At 37.8% G+C, this 17,709-nt stretch overlaps 1 protein-coding gene across 6 annotated transcripts in view; it reads left to right on the forward strand.

Annotated features, from left to right (window-relative positions):
- The window catches only part of SYTL5 (synaptotagmin like 5), an 81,377-nt gene that overhangs the window by 46,544 nt on the left and 17,124 nt on the right, over nt 1–17,709 (forward strand). For 3 of the 6 annotated variants that reach the window (XM_050332043.1, XM_050332041.1, XM_050332042.1), the window contains exons 5-11: nt 198–342; nt 2,206–2,331; nt 4,929–5,085; nt 6,681–6,810; nt 8,576–8,682; nt 13,171–13,263; nt 17,054–17,119. In XM_050332043.1, the coding sequence (XP_050188000.1) occupies nt 198–342; nt 2,206–2,331; nt 4,929–5,085; nt 6,681–6,810; nt 8,576–8,682; nt 13,171–13,263; nt 17,054–17,119 (824 nt within the window). The remainder of the gene's footprint in view (nt 1–197; nt 343–2,205; nt 2,332–4,928; nt 5,086–6,680; nt 6,811–8,575; nt 8,683–13,170; nt 13,264–17,053; nt 17,120–17,709) is intronic. The other 3 variants (XM_050332044.1, XM_050332045.1, XM_050332047.1) reach the window with 3 other exon arrangements.

Here is a 17,709-nt window from a genome sequence, read left to right on the forward strand (position 1 = left end):
ACATCTTAAACTACTTACAGTTCTATTTTCTTTTATTAAAAGGAAAACCCAAACAACTCCCAAGGTTTTATCATTATATTTTATCACAAAGATTTTTTTTATTTTAAGTTAAAAATAGAAAATCTATTTTTGCAGTTGTTTGACATGGGCTGTGTTTTCATGCAAACATTCACTTTTTCTTTCCCCCTCCATTGCAGATACAGTTTCAAATAAGGATGAAGAAAGAACATTCCAAGATCAACACCAAGATCAACACCAAGAGAATGAAGAAAAAAAGCCAGATGTATCAGCCTCCTCCATAAATGGGCATAAGTCAGTCTTCAGCAGACCTAGAAAAATAGGGTAAAACCTTTTTTTTGTTGTTTTCTCCCCAGAAACTGATAAATCTGAAAACAGCTGCATAAGGTTGGAAAGATTTTCTTATTACTTTTTCCACTGTTCTACTTCAGCCTCAAACTTTCCGGGGTTTGAAACAGCCTTCATTGAAAGGCATACCTATTATAATTAGATTGCTGTTTCCTGGGAAATGCAGCAGTAATTACTCTTCAGCTATGAAAGTAAAAGAAAATAAGTCAGTTTTACTCCTGGATTTTTCTTGTTTATACTCAGAAGCAAGAGTGTCCTTAAGGGCAGGTTTGCTGAAGAAGCAAATGCAAAAAAACCTGGGTTTGGAGGGCCAGTTTTTTATGCATTCTGGTCAGTTTTGTCCACAGGTCAAGTTTTCCTTTAGTTTCTATCTGTGCAAATGCAGCCTGACAGTGAAGGAACAGATTTGCTGCTGGTCATCTTGCAGTGTTTAACCCCAGCCTGGCTATGCCCTTAGAGGAGCACTTGCTTACTCTCAGGGGACATGAACAGATGCATTGAATATATAGGTGTATGAGTGGTGTCTTGACCTAACTTGAAGTTATTGGGTTAATGGGAAGAAAAATTGGGTGGATGTTCATATCATGGCCAGAGTTCCATGGGCTGATAGTTGGAAAACTTTGTTTCTTTTGAAAGGAAGAACACAATCCATGGATCCTAAATATTGCAACTTTTTTACTTCTGAGGAGAACTGAGTATGGAATTGTTCCAGTGATTTCAGAAATTAACATCAGTGATTTATATCTCTTTAATATAGGGGAAAAGAGCATCAGAATGCCCCTGGCTTCTCCCCCCCCACCCCAAAAAAAAAAGAAGAAACAGAGTAGGGATTCTACTGTAATGATGTTGCTCTAAGTCATGCTAGCTGGTAGATACAATAAGACTGCATTAAAGTTTACTTTTCTAATCCTTCTTCCATTTAAATCCTTTGTGCAAATCTATTACTTGTATTCCCCTATGAGAAACAATTACTTTTATAATTGTCTGTTTTTTATTTTAGTGATGCACAGTCTTTTTCTGTTTGCAGCCTGAAATGTTTGGTTTTTTGGTTTGTTTTTTTTTTTTTTTTTTGTGACGTTCCCCATAACAGAAATTTAATCCTACAATAATTTGGCTTGCTTTTCCTAGTATATTTTGTGGCCTCTTTTAGAACTTGTTCATTATTCCTCCTCTTCCTTGCTTGCTTCTTCTTCCTCCCTCAGGTTCCGTATTCATGTATCTCATGAGTGGATTTGATTTAACAAGGCTCTTTTGGGGCCAACTGCTACTGACAGTGTTATAAAATAAATCATCAGACTATTCTTGTTTATAAGGTTATGAAAAATACTTATTTTCCCAAAACTTTAATTAATTTAATTAATTTCTTTCTTACTAGGCCATGTTTTGCAAGGCAAGGGGGTGATATGTTTTTGGAAAATGGTACGTTTGGGGCATTGATACCTGTAACTGTAGAAATACCTTCAAGAGAAAATATATATAGCATAATTTGCTAGGGGAAAATACATATATCTAAGTAAAAAATACTTTGCTATATATAAACTGTAAAAAAAAAAAAAAAAAAAAGAAAAAAAAGAGTGAGGAATTTCCACAAAAGGCACTTCTGATTCAAAACTAGAAGTGGCCATGCTGAATAGGAGAGATACTTTAGTGCCTGGTGTCTTAAAAAGCAGTTTGTAGTAAATATGATGGGGTTTTTTGCCCTTATAGGAATCAGTTTGATAACCAGATTTGGTGCTGCGTTGACCCTTCTATCCAGAGTTGTCCATGGGTCAGACAGATGAAATCAGTAGAATGTGCACATCACAACTTTAAAAATGTTTTGTTCCCCATTTTCTTCAGGAAGATAATCAGGGCAGTTACCAAAGGAGAAATTACATATGCAAAAGATGGAGGTGAGAGGAACACAGGCTCAGAAGCTGAAACCCAAAGTCTGCATAGAGGCAAGTCAGCACCGTGCTCTGAGAGGTGAGCAGTGATCTGCTACAGCTCATGCTGGGATTGACCTGGGATGTCTGCCAGGCCCCTGTGCTGCTTTGTGTCGTTCAATATTCAGCATTAATATTGTCTGAGAAGCAAAGCTTATGCTTACAAAACAAACAAATGCCCAAAAAAGCCCCAAAGCCCAACAAACCTAAAAATTTCCTCCATTCCTCTCATTTTACTCTCCTTGTATTTGTCTGGTGATCGATGTCAGTAAGTTTTTTGTTTTCACCTTCCAGCAGGGGAAATGGAGAGAGAATTTTCATTCTTTCTAAACATTTCTGTTTAAGAGAAGACGTACTGAGCTGGGAACAGAGAGATCCAGGCCACGACTCCACCTCTTCAGCTGGTTTATTTAAATAGAGTATTTCTACTCCAGCAAAAATGTTTGCTGATTTTGCTGCTGAACGAACTGTGAGGCTGCTTCAGATCAGGATACTTCTAGGAGAAATAGTACAGGAATTTCAGGGTCATCTACACAGGCATTCTACCCTATCATACTGAGGCCTTGGCTATCACGTAGTCACAACAATGTTTTTCTTATGTTGTCTTCTTAAAATGTATAAAATGTGTTGAATCTTTCTCTAATAGCAGACTGAAATAAGGACAAAGGACAGGAGAGGTCTGTTAGCAGGTCTGATGTGCAAGTGCTCAGTCTGACTGAAGACTCCGGCAGAACCCCTTGCAACATGTTCTCAAATCTTTTATCCCAGCTCTCTTCTGAACACTTCTCCTAATTTATATCAGTTTACACAGTTTTTGTAACAGAAAGTCACAACAATCCATCAGAAGTGATGTGATATGCAATAAAACTCAGGTTTTGAACACTTTGGCAGCTTTACATGCACTGGCAGATTGAGAGTGTGTGCATCTAAGTCCAACAGCTTTGACAAAACACAGATGACAGCCAGAAACTTTGATTTTTCTGACTTTGCAGCACCAAAGATGCATCTTTATATAAATAGATAAATCCAGCATATTTAGTAGAATTTGTTGATCACTGGCTGATCAAATTAAAAAGTAGCAGTGTATGTATGTGAAATGCACATGAATAGGAGCAGTGTTTATTATGCACTATCTACTGTTTTCAATATATGAAATTGAATAGTAATTGTTAATGAGGTTACCATATGCTCATTAAAAGACAAAAACATGGTTGCACAACACTTCTAGATAATCCTGGTCTTTGAGATGGTCCTTTGTATTCCTCTTTTCTACCAATGTGGATTCAGAGCCTGTGCTCATTGCTTAATGTAGCAGTGACACTGGAGCTGTGGTGTGGCAGAGTATTTTTTCTCAGTTTAACAGTAGTTCTAATAAAACTTTAGATTGTGGCAGAGAAGATTTATACTGTAGTTACTCTAAACATGATGTGACAGCCTACACCTAGTGAAGGAGAAATTCAGCAGTTGTCCAGCACGATGACCATGCCGGCAAATTTAAAATATTTATTAAACAAGTCTCTTTTGACTGAAAGTATGTTGAAAATTTCCAAAACTTTTTCCAGCAAATTTTTACTGCTATTGTCCTCTGACATCATATTTTCCTCATGGAAAGAATAGAATTCCTTCAATTCCTAGTTAAAAATAATTTTTTGAAATATTAATATAGTAAGTAGGACTGTATACATATTTCTTACTGTCCTGCAAGACTTTTTGAGATTTCTCTGAAATGTGAAGAAAAATTAAAAGGTTTGAACTGATGTTTGTGGAAAAAGAAGAGTTGATCTGCCAAGAAAATTTTATTTTTACTACAAATCAGATTTCAATTAAAAATAGAACTTTAATTAGAAATATGTGGAAATATACTTTAAAATAATTTTCATTGTTTCAAAAGGTCAAAAGAGTGCAAGAACCTACCTTTTCTATCCCTCAGTGTTCTAATGGACTTATCAGTGTCTTCTAATATAAAATGTCCCATGGAAAAATTTCTGCCTGTTGTGATGTTAGACAGCAATGGCTTCTGCTACGCTGATCACAGATGGTTTTTGGTCACTTTTACTAATGTGAAACCTCGCAAGAAGACCTGTACACACTGGTTGAAAGAATCTACCACTCTGGGTCAAGAGTCTTTATTGCAACATAAATAGGACAGGGAATGAGTTGGTGTTTTTCTGGAGAGCTTGGAGAGCAGATAACCAAGGATTATAGGCTTTCTGGAGATGGTGCTGGCATTACATTGGCTGCAGAAGTGGCCAGAAGTTCCCCTTTAAACCAAGCAGCATCCTGGTAGGGAGAGTTGCATGAATTGTCTCACCTACTGCTGGGATGTGAATGTAAAGTGAAATTAACTCAGACAAATTGCATCTTCTGCAGCCTGGACTGGAGCTGCCCATTTGAGCTATTTGCAGTTCTGGTAGAAGTGCTAACAATACTTTTATGTATGAAATAATTGCAATCCCCCTTTGCCTGTGTTTTTTCTTTTCCAGTGACCATTTCCTTGCAGGGGATCACACAGTCCATGCAGGGCGATGTTACTCTCGAAACCTGTTAGCACAGTTGTTTTCTTGCAGTGGTTTGCTAAATGGGTTGCCTTGGTTTGCTCAAAGCAATAACCCTTTAATACTCCTCTCTCCACCCCAGAGGGAGCACTCTTTCACTGAACAGCAGTGTTGTGGAGGCTGCTGCAGCTCATCCGAGAGGGGCTGTGGTTCCCGGGAGCAGGAGAAGTGCTCCCGTGCCTTCCCGCCCGAGGTCTCCGGCGCTCAGCACGCGCAGCATGACTGCAGATTATAGCAGGGTGAGTGCAGTGATGTGGGGCTCACACCAAGCACAGCTGACACCAAACAAGATGTCTTGGCTGGTATCTGCCCTGTTAGATCGATTTGTAGCCCAGTAAAGGCAAGCCTGACATAGGAGATCTTATTTCTTCCTCAGTTCTCCTGGGACCAGTGAAGATCTCTGCTGGAACAGAACTTTTCATGCTCTATCAGTGATGTGGCTTTTGGTTTGGCAGACTGTTCTCTTTTGTCTAAAAGAGAATTGCTGTTGATGTCCAGCATTATATAATGAGTTAAAAAGTCTGAACTGGGAGGCACAAGGGTGTGGGAATAACCTTTTTTGGCACTTCAGGACCTTAACTAAGTGCTATGAACTAAAGACAGGACTTTCAAGCATGCAGGGTCTGGTATGCTGCCACTGACTTGTAAGAGAAACCAAAAATACAGCATGTGCAAAAAATCAGGCCAAACTGATTTTAGTTTTTTCTGGATCTGGACACTGGGCTCTGCATAAATTATGCCATAACACAAAATGTGTGCTAGACACATTATCAAAATGATTCCTCTCACCTCCTGTTAGGCCTCTTGGGATGTAAGTGGCCACACCTGAGCTAGGCTGGCCACTTTGTAATCAGCAGAAGGATGTGGCTCATCTGTCCAGAAGCAGACACTCTCTTCACTCCCAGACAACCCACCTGTTTGCCACCCATCTCCCCCTGGCTGTGCATGGAGACACCGTTCCCCAATTCATTTCAGTCACCCCTCTTGAAAAATCAAGATTGTACTAGCAAGTTATCTTAAGTTGCCATGACTTAAGTGTACAGAGGAAGTAAAATTTATAGTCAGAGCCTTTTACCATCAGTGTTTGAAAAAAAAGGAGATGAGTGTTTAGATCAGAGCCCTATTAAATGCGTCAGTTTTCTTTCTAACTTCCAGATGCTTGGTCTAATATACTGTCTTTCCTAACAAAAAAGAAAAAAATGTTAGTATATATGAAGGGCAGTTTTGGGAACTGTAAATAAATTAACAGTTGTTTCATTTATACTTTTTTTTGGCATATAGACTGACTTGTTTTCAAGTGCATTCAATTTCTTTGAAAAATTTATTTAAATCAGATGGAGTTATATTATTAGGTATTATTTTACAGGAAGGCAAAAAGTCATAATGATATCAAATATATTGGCTTTATTTAAGGTGTTATACTGGCATAATTTAATTAGTTCAAGTCCGTTTGTCTCTACCCTGGCTGAAATCATAATGCTGGTATAAAACCCATAGGGTTTATATTTTTTTTTTTTTAAATTTATTTCTCAGTTAAGTGAACTTCTAATAGATTTGAGTATTTCAGTTCCCTGCTCTCACTCCGGATGAGCTGCTCTGATTCTTCAGCTGCAAACTTAGAATGTAAGCGTGAATCACATTTTTGTGCAAATTTTATGCATGATCAGTGCTAAGCAAAGCAGATTAGATTGGAATCTAAATATGTTCAGTAATAGACTGGTTGCTAAAGGAGCTTTGGAGTTCTGGGATCTAATAGAAATTATGTTTTTATAGACTGATAGTGAATAAGCTCAGTTTTTGTATTTAGAGGGTGTGCATTTTTTTTATTGGGCAGGACACTGGCTTAGAAAATGGCATGATTATTCCAGCAAGTGAAAGTGTACCTGAAGATTTAGTAAAGAAGCACTGTAGGAAAGCATCTGGAACACCTTCCATTGCAGTTTCTAGGGTGTCTTTGTCATCAGGCAAGTATTAAGTCTTTTCCTTCTTTCTACCAGCCTTTACTATCAGAGGATTATTCCTATTCTTATGACTCTGTTCCTTTTGTTTTTAAAGTGCAATGAAAGACTGGGTGTAAGTTCTATAAAATTGTTCATATTCATTCTGAAAATGCTTCCCTTTTACTAACCAATTTCATACCACTTCACAAGTTTTACATTAATAAAATGGTAATCCTAACCCCAGGAATATTGGCACAGTGTATTAGATAAATCACATGCTCAGAATTTAAAAGATTTCATTCACAATTGCACATTCTTAAATCATTCTCTGTGTGCTCAGTTGAATAAAATGTTACCTATCTGCAACCTGTATATAATACTACTGCTGCTGCCCATTACATTTCACACCCACTTTGCCCAGGAACAAATTTGGGAAACAAAGAGTGGTCAGAGAGCAAGCCCCTTACAGACTTCATGTCATTTCATTTTGATATGTGATGCACTGAGCTGGCCAATCAATCTGTAATTTACCTCATTTCATGGGAGGCCGCCAGGTGAAAAAGGCTTACCCAGGAAGGCGCTGTCACAGCCACTTTGCAGCAGCAGGTGAAGATCCTCTTTTTCCCATCTGAAGCAAGAGGCAGGAACACCTTGCACTCTTCTGCTTCTCCCAGGCACTCAGCTGGCTTCCTACAGGGATAACAGAGTGCATTTGGGTTTACAGGTTTCTCTCTGAAACACAGCAGGATTCAGTTTATTGCAGCTGAATTTAGCCCAAAGAAGAAACTTTGTGGTAATGTTCTTTACCTTAGATAATTCAGCTTGAAAGCCTCTGAGTTTCTTTGAGAATATTGTACAGTGCAACTCCAGGCAGAGGTGTTACAGATGGCTACTCCTTTATGAAGTGAAAATTTCCCTGCTACCTTATAAAATAAAGGCTTTCCTAATAGATAAGAACTGACCTCATGTTACCAAAGCAAACTGATGCCAAGTAAAATTGTGGGTAACTTGGGAATTGTCCTTGGACTCTTCACTGTCTCCTTGTTGGCAAATGTCAAAGGACATTAAGCTCAGGAGAGAGACCTTTCCTGTCATGTCAACTGTAGACCAGCTAGAAGATTCAGATTCCTATCTGCAGGATCTAAAAGTATTCTCTTCCTCTCTCTCTTTCAAAATATATTGAAACAGTCACACAAAACACTTAGATGAGGAGGACTAAGAAAATCTTTCTCTGAGACGTCTGTGTTTTATGCCTATAGAGTGGATGAGAGGACCTGTGGGACTGAAAGGAATTGCTGGAGGTCTTGAGCCTTGTTTGTTGTCTCACAATTTCTGCAGAAGGAACAACATTAATGTCAGAAATACTTTCTGCATCCATTTGTATGCCCAGAATTGCTTGATTCTGAAGGAGATGCTGAAGAGAAGTTGGTAGTGGTGGGAGGTAATCACTGTGAGAACTTGGATGGCAAGTTTTGCAATATTCCAGGCTGACAGGCCAAGAGACAGTCAAAAGTTTGATCTACAGTATCATCCACAGGAGACAATCCCAGCACATAAACAGTGCAGGGGAAAAAATACTGCCCAGAAGGCTGAACAGCATCAGAAATCATATTTTTCCATTTATTATATTGATGTTCAATTGTCATAGTTTTTGACAAGTAACTAAAGTATTGTTTTGATGAATTTTTCTTAAAAAAACAGTTGAGTTTGGGACAATACTTGTATGGGATAAGAAATGAATACTTCTGTAAAAATTATAGCAAACATTTTAATTGTTTTTATTTTCCAGACCGTAGCCGATCTGAGATAGATTTGAGTGAATCCTTCTCTGAAGGAAATGAGGATACTCTGAGCACAAGAAGCAAATCTGTACCTAGTGCCTTAGATCAGGAACTGGTGAGTTATAAAGATGCAAATGTTTATCTGGTGGAAATTCTGTTTGCTTAGACTTATGAAAGCAGCCCTGTATGTATATCTATATAAAATATGTGTAATACAGAACATTATTTCAGGGATATTTAATGAGGTTTTAAACAGTGTCGTCTTCTGAGTCATGGTTCCAGTTTGTTATTAATGGGCTGGGTTTTTGAGTGCACAACTGAAAGAAATCTGGCCTGAAAATAAATTCTAGGTAATAAATTACACATGCTCTGAAGTTCTGTTAATTCATACTTTCATAGATTTTAATTTTGATGCTGATAAATTCAATACTTTGAAGACTTTATCTAGTTTGGCTTTCCCCTTATTTGTACTTCTAGCAAATGAAGACCCGACTTGCTGTTCTTCCCCTGTTGCTTCCCTCCTTTTCCTGTTGAGTCTTCAATACATATCCATGTCTTCTTTTGTGTATTTTATAAACTGCTTTTACTGAAGTGATTCGCAATTTCCTTCTCCTCTTATGCACATATCCAAGCTACACAATTTGCAATTTGCAATGCTATAAAAAAACATCCAAGCTTGTTAAATATGCATGAGGGAGGAAAAAAGTTATTTAAATAGTTCTTCATGTAATCACAGTTTATTATAAAGTTTCCAAATGTGTGTTTGTCACTTATGCATTTTGTCTGTTGTCATAATCCTTCCCTACCATCTGCTCTTTTCCGAAGAGCACTGGTCATGGGAGATGTCTTCCCTCCTTGTAGAGTCTGACACTTGTGTCTTGGTGGCAAATCACATGTTGGGATTTCCATCTGTTTCTTGGACTGTTAACAGTCAGAGAATTTGCCTGCAGCATTGCTTTGAGTTATTCTTCAAGGAGTGTGTCAGATGTTGGTGGAAGAAAAACTTCAAAAATAAGTGGTTTATTTTTAAATTGTAATCAAGAAAAAGGATGGGTCCTTTGTTAAGAAGCTGGAAAATATTGCAGAAGAAAAGCATAAAATAAGAAAACACAGACTTTAAATGTCTTTATATCAGTTCTCTGCTCTAATTTACAGGGTCTGATGGTTACTACTTAGGTATTTCTCTGAGGCAGATGTCAGAGATGACAAGTCCAGAGAGGTTTTCTGTTCTTTGATTTTTGTCTTCCTCTTATTCAGAGGTAGCTTTTTATTTTTCCTATTTTTTTTTCCTTTTTCTGTCTTGCTGACTCTGGATGAAATTTTCAATTGCACTCAGCAAATCACCAGCTTCTTTGTTAGCATAGGATACCTCTCTTGTGGCATAACCTTGATTTAGTTGCTCCAGGGTCTGTGAGAGCACTCAGTCCCTTTTAAAATTCATTCATAGCAGGATTCACAGATCTCTGATTCTACCCATATCCTCTCTTTTCTCTACTTTATGACATGAATTGATTGCATTCATCAGCTTTAGTGTTACCATATTTTTCAGGGTAGCTTGACTCACAGGAGTCCTTCATAATCTTGTCCTGTAATCATTATGGATGCAGGGTTTTGAGATTAAAGCTGTATTCCTGCTGGAATTTAGTCTGATGCTCAGTATAACTTGATGCTTGACAGAAGAGACAAAGAGAAAGAGATCTGATGAAGGTAACAACAGCTCCTGCAGCCTGAGAAAAGTTGGGAAGTTATACCTCCTTTCCTCTCAGCTGACTGATGGAGCTGGCTGAGATCCTTCAGTCCTGGGCCATGGGAGCTGACAGCAGTGGTGTGGGAGATGTCAATAGGACATGCAGGTTGCTAGAATTTATGAGCTGAAAGGATGGGAAAAGGCTTTCAGCTACTTTGCTCCCACCTTTATCAGGAAAACCTAGTACACATACAGAGAAATCAGCTGGAAAATTGAATGGATATTTTACTACCCTAACTTGCTGCTGCTTTTGATAGTAAAAAGGGACAATCCCCAGAAAACCACCTAGTGTGGTAGGTATTTATCAAGGAACACAGGGGACCAGTTAAATCTAGTGCTTCAGGTGTGAGCACCTTGTCTAGAGAGGTGTGTTGAATTGCTCACCTAGTAGTGTTCATTACATGCTCAGCTGCCTTTTCAGAAGTAATTGGATGATGTGCATTTTATAACCCCCACTGGAGACCATGAGATTAATATCCTACTAGCTCTAACTTTAATAAGCTAATAACACTAACCAATTATGTAGTCACAGTTCTGTGACACCTCCTGAGAAACACACTCCTCTTGGTGCAAAATGAATGAAGAGTATAGGTTAAACATTAACCTTTTTTTTTTAAGTTTTAGATATCTACTTGCAGACAAAAAATTGGTAGTCAATTAGCAGTCCTTAGGACTCTGTGAAACACTGTCAGTATTTGAGTGTCTAGACCTGAAACACCCCAATCTGAGGATGTTGCCTTACCTTTTTTTTTTTCCTCTTGTGTTCTATTATTCAGCAATAAAAATGTAGCACTGTTTATTTTAAAGTTCATTGGTATGCATACAGTACTGTAAAAGAAATATTTTTATATGTATTACCAGAACTACTTCTTCCTGTTATAGGGGCAAAAAAGAAAATTGTGCATTCTCATTACAAATTTAATGCTAGAGTACATCATCTGAATTCTGAACTTAGTGAGGGAATTAGAAATGAAGGGTAGATGGATTTTTTTTGTTTGTATTTCAGGCTTTTGGTAGGGGGTTACTTTTGCAGGATTCAGCTCTCTGTCTACCTGAACTAGTTTGCTCTGTTATGCCTGGATCTCCATGGATTTTTCCTTTTATATATTTATATATATTTCTTTATATATTTACAAATATCTATAACTTCTTTTTTTTCCTGTGAGACGGTAACACTGCCTTGAGTAGGTTAGAAAGGTATGAGACCAGCAGAAGAAGCTCATGGCAAGAACATGAAGCCAAGAGAAGTGTTTGCTTCAGCATGTAAATCTCGGGCCCAATTAGTGATAGATTGTCCTGATTTCCCTCTGCTCAATATTAAATATGTGGTTACAACTGCAAAATGGTAATAGAAAATATTGCATCGCTTTCAGATGGCTTTAATTCAGTCACTGGAGCAGAGGAGAAGTAACAGCTAGTTTTATGCCTGTTAACAACAAATGTACTGCAGATCTTTTGTGTAAACCGTGACAGTTCAACTCTCCAGTAGGATTTCTTCTCTGCTCTGTTTTTCCTGATTAGCTGTCTTTGAGTCCTAATAGCAGTCCTTGAGACCCCTGAATTTGAATACAGTACTTCTCTGTTTAGTTTCAGAGTGAGAGCAACCAAGCAATAGAGATTGAGGTAGGCCAAACCATGAGATTTTTATAGCTGCAAAGCAGATGTAAGGAAGTTAATAATTCGACTTCCATTGAAACTAAAAGCAAAGTCTTTCAAAAAACCTGCCATAAGGTCTAAGGAAACACTTGAAATTTCCAAACTATACTTAATAGGATGATAATTGTCTGTTGGCATTTTTTCCTGTTACTTTAAGCAAAATTTAAGAGTCCTATTAGAACTATCAACCAGATGTTGTTTCTTTTTAGATTTTACTTTATTGCTGTCCTTAAACAATGAATATTATTTTTTCTCTATATAAGTTAAACATGTTACAGTTCAGTCTCGCTTCTTAAAACTAAAACCCAAATATGAAGTTATGCAATTATTGACTTTCCTCCCTTTCTTTTGTTAAGACAGTACAAGGATTTTAAAAACTACCCATCAGCTGGTTTTTTGCTTACCTCTCAAATATATTCAGTGTGTATGAGGGCAGGTTTCTTCCCATGTGGTTTGACAAGAATCCAAGGCTTTCAGCACTGCCTGTTAAAGGGGGTCTGTTTTAACAATTGTGTCCATGAAATTGTCTCTGAACACTGCAGCACAAAGTAATGCAAATTGTGTACTTGTCTATTTGTGTGGCTGTGACTGACACAAATGTGGGTAATAACTGGAAAACTGGATTTCTGGATTCTAAAAATTTTGTCTTGTATGAACTTGTAACCTGGGCAGTCCCAGTCAGTTATCTGATGGCTTTTGGCTACACGTGTCTGCAGGTAAACCAGGATCAGTGGTGCCACTGGAATGGGACCTTAATTCACTTTATTTTTTAAAGGTTTAACAGATTCTTACCATGTCCCTCCAAGATTTTCAAACCTGAATTCATGAATGCAAATAGTAGCAAGCAGAATAAGTCAATTCACATGGGACTGTTAGTAGGCATGGAACTGGGGGATTTGTTTATGTGCAGTTGTTGGCTATACAAAGATATGTGCCTCCAGAATAAGAGATGAAGTGTATTTAACTTTTCCAGTTCTTAAACAATTGAACCCTGAAACCGTAACAGAGCCTCTTCCCCTTGTCCTCTGTGCCTGTGCAAAGATGTGGAAAATGTAAATCAAAATTCCTCTAGAGAACAGAATTTGCATGCATCCTGCACTGTCTTCCTGAAGTGGAAAACCTGTGAAACAAAATTAAGTGACAGAGACTGACCCAATACAGAGCAGAATGTGACAACTAAAATACCTGTTTGTCATTTAGGATTATCTGGATGAAAAAGAAGAAGATATTGATGCCATAGTGGCCTCTCGTTATTCAAGAAAACACGAACATATGACAAGTGGATTATCAACAGTAAGACCTTGAGTAGAAAACATATGCTTTTTCCTTCCACAAAACATCACCTTTCCTCTAAAAAGGAATTTATCTTCCTATCACTTAGCAGCAGATCATCTTTCATCCTGCACTTAAGAAACGTCCTTTAATTTTAGATAGATTTTCTATTATATTTTTGATGCCATTCAAAGCTAAAGCGCTGTTCTTTGCAGTGCATGAAAAGAGAAAACTATTTTTCATACTCATCAGCAGATTTCCTCACATGCTCAGGCTACTACCAAGCTTGCATTTGGGGAAGGCAAACCATAGGTGTTTGTGGTAAGTGACTGCTCAGCTTTGCAGAGGAGCACTTCATCTTAATTTAATTGAAATTAAGAGAACAAGGCTATAGTGGGATCTTACATCTCAAACCACTTTCTGATTGTTCAGGTTCTTGGGACACAAGTACTTGCCTGTGTGTTTGCATACATATCACCTTCATTGTCCACCTGCCAAAAGAACTTCTCCCATTCTTTATGGCATGATTGCTGTGCCACCCACATCTGAAAAGTATTACACTTTACGGTGAGGAGGGAGATCTGAGGATTTGGGTTGGTGACAACAGAAGGATATCTTAATTTTCAGGTTGTAACAGGTGTTTTTGAGGTGCAACAAAATTGGAATAAGAAGCCTTGTGCAGTTTTTTATGCTCTCTGTTGTTCACTGGGAAAGAAAATGGATGATGCAAGTAGCCTTTAACATGTGTAGTTTATTACTATCTGCTGTATGCCTCATTTTTTTGGGATCTGTGGGCAACTGATAATATCTTCAGAGAAATCAGGGAGTCCTCTGTGGCCACTCTTCTCTATGACTTGTGTCTAAGGATTGCTCTGGACAGCATAGAGCGTATCAGAAAACTGCAACAAACTAGGTAGGATGTCAGTGTTGAAGTTTGGAAGAGAGATGGTGAGTCTGTATATTAAAAAGGAAGAGAAAATTTGGTCTATGACAATAACCACTGAACTGTCTTTTCTAGATTGCATCTCCTTTAGTCCCCATGCAAGCAGGGCCCAGGGAATCTCCAGTTACATTCTTGATCCCAAAGAGATGGAGATGGCTGAACCTAAGCTTGGCTTACATGGAGATGAGAAAAGGCTGTGAATATTATCATCACAGAGCATTTTGATGTCTTAGATCTGACCATGTCCAGACCATTTTTCGTTCTGATTTGTGTAGTTCTCAGAAACAGACACAACAGAGACATGCAGGTCTTCACACCAAGTCAGACTTGAGCACATCTAGCCTCTTGGTACTGGTCTAATTAGACCCACTTAGCCAAAGCTGGCTATGATTCATAGCATCCACTGTTTGCTGGTCCCATGGATTCTACAGGAAAAATAATTTTTATTTTCTCTGTGTATTGATAGGAGGGCTGTAGGTGCTCAAGTGCTTTCTCTGATTCAGCCACCAACTGAGGAACTGCATTTGGAGATCCTTTCCTCTGTGCTGTAGTCAGCATTCTGTCTGGGTGCTGCGGTTTGTCCTTTGCTGTAGATTTCCCTCTGACCTTTTTCTCAAGCAGAGTGCAGCTTTTCCAGTGCTGTAGGTCTGAGATAATCTCTCATCTCAATGCTTTCATTTCTCCATGACATGATATTTAATGTCACTGCATGCTACGTTAATGGCAAAGTTGTGAATGGCAAGGTGCTTTTCTCTGCAACAGCAGGTCAATTTTACAGGTTCTTTTTTTTTTTTTCCCTTTGAGTGTGTTGCTAGTTACCTACATTTGCCCATCTCTTATTTTTGCCTTCAGACTGATTGTTAAGCCTTTGAACTTCTTCACTGTATGTTTTTTTTCCTCATGTGCTATCCTTCAAGTGACTGTGTACTATTGAGTCACATTGAAATAACATGATTAATATACAGTAATGTCTAACTGCATGGTTTTTCTCTTTTTTTTTTCCCTTGCTTTTTTTCAAATCTCAGTATTTAATGTAAGTATGTCTAGTCTGACGATGGGCATTTGAGCAAAAGGAAGAAGTATCACTAGGGGTAAAAGAACTTGAGATCTACCTGAAACATGAGTGAGCAAAAATGGAAGTGGAAAGTGCATCACTGAAGAGAAACCGTACCTCAGAATTTTAAAGTATTTTTCTTTATGTTTTCTCAGTGCTAAAACATGAGCTATATATTTAATTTTCCCTTTATCCTTCACTGATTTCTTTCCCAAGTATATTTATGTGGTGTTGTCAAGACCCATCACATCAGTAAGACTAAATGGTTCCAGTGTTTTACTGCAGCAATGTGATGCAAAACAAATATAATTCTTAGGGAGGTACTAAAATGAGGCTCTGCATCCTTCATATGTGATTGTTGTTTATTAGTCATGGAACTGGCATATATTTCTTAAGGATTGTACATTGTAATGGCCAGTGTAAATGCTACAGAACAGTGTCCTATGGGGGGATGGGGCAGACAGTGAAGTGTATAAAGTTCTATTAAATGTTTGTAATTTTATTTGTGGTTTGTAAACAATTAAAAAATTGTGTATACATAAATTCTAGGGTCAGAGGTCAACTATTTGTTTAGGACTTCCTACTGTGTTTTTTTTTCTCAGTTCTTTATCCCTTGCTGCCTGCTTACCTAAAGATTGAGGAAAAATGTGTTTGGATTCAGTAAAGAACAACTCATCCACCTCCTTGTGTTGGTATAACCTTGTTATTTTTATGAAGTGGACATACAAGTTGTTACAGGGATAATTTAGGCATTTTGTAGCTCATACTGGAACTGCAAAATTCACTGACAGTTTCAAAGGAAGCAGTGTCCAAGGATACTCATTTTCATGGATGCCAGAGGTGGAAATGCATAAATGATAAAGGCTGGAATTTAGCTCAAGGCAAGTTAGGAATAGAAGGAAATATGACACATTTGTTGGAGTGTGTTGATAATTTTCTAGTAATTTGATGCAGTTCTGTTTGTGGAATTTCAGCCAGTTATAGAAAGGATTAAAAGGACAAGCCTTTTACTTTTCCTTCTTCTTCTTTTTTTTTTTTTTTTTAATTGAAGATAAAGAAGGCCAGCAGCAATACATTAAAACCACTTTTTTGCTGTTTTTTATTCCTACATGGTATATAAAATTAACTTTATGGGTGATAATTGCTTATTTAAGTATTTTTTTCTCATCTCTGTTGTTTACCACATGGACACAGAACTGTTTATCCCTCCAGCCTTCTGTGCTGCAGGGCCCTTTGGAAAAGTGCTTGGAGAGTTTTGTTTTGCCACAGACAAATTCTTTCTGTGTGGCTCTTTCCCTTGACTGTGCTCTTCCCTGCAGCTGGTAAAGAAGGAGATACACAGTTTCCCTGATCTGCTCTAGCAAGTAGAGGAGGGAAAATATTTCCCCCCAATAACTAAATATTGCCTTTTTTTTTTCTTGTAAAGGCACTGATGCTGCAAATACAGGAATGCTTAGCTTTTCAGTAGCTCCAGGGAGGATTGACTACAAGCACATGTAAATGAGAACAAATCCAAACATAATCCAATATGAGCTGGTGGTCTAAAATATAACTTATTTAGTTTGATACAGAGATTACACCTCATTTCTATTTAATTACCTCGAACTACACATCCTTCAATACTTGAAGTATATGGAAAACACAGCATTTCTCTGATTTGGTGATACCCTTCTTCTTCCTTTCTCACTATGGCTTTGCAATGCAAACTTCCTTTACCTGTCTGTGTAGGTAAAGATTTCTCACTGCACTTACTCTTATTGCAGCAAATCTAATGCTCTTTTCTCTTGATCTTTTGTGCATTGCCTTCTTTAAAGAGCTCCCCAGAAGGCTCTGACAGAAAGTGGACATATTTAAATGTGCCTGAAACAGACGGTGATACTGTGAGTTCTCCTGAATCCTCTGCTTAGCTTACTTTGAAGGTTTCTCTCTCTTTTCTCCCTTTTTGTTGAAGACTGTTACCTGTGTGTCTTACAAGGTTCTTGTGTGTTAGAATTTAGATGGTTATGCATGTTTTTGAGCAGTCTTGTTCAGGGACTCAAAAGAAAATGTGCACAAGATTTCTTGAATGTTCTGGCAGTTTTCTTTAAGAAATATTCAGTTCTTTCCTAACTGTAAACTTTTGGAAAAGGAAATCCTCATGGCAATACTCTGCATATTATTAGTGTAAAGAAAAAGGGATTGTGGGGTCAACTATTATGCTGTAGAGGAAAATTTTGTGGGATAATTACCAAACATTTTTGGCTTTACAAAAATTGCGGAAATGGTGGGGTTTGAATTTTACTCATTGTTTCAGAATTGCTAATGAAAGATGGGTTGCACTTCAACCAAATATGGTTTTATACTATCTCCAACATGGAAAGCATCCTTATACATTTTTCTAAAGGTTCTGTCAATAATTGTCTTATGACACTCAGTAAAAATTAGGTGACCAGCTGAGCCAGAAGGTGATTTTTTTTTTTTTTTTCCCTGC

This window comes from Myiozetetes cayanensis, unplaced genomic scaffold (genome assembly GCF_022539395.1).
Source record: "Myiozetetes cayanensis isolate MyiCay16 unplaced genomic scaffold, myiCay2020 scf5-8, whole genome shotgun sequence".
Taxonomy (NCBI): Eukaryota; Metazoa; Chordata; class Aves; order Passeriformes; family Tyrannidae; genus Myiozetetes; species Myiozetetes cayanensis.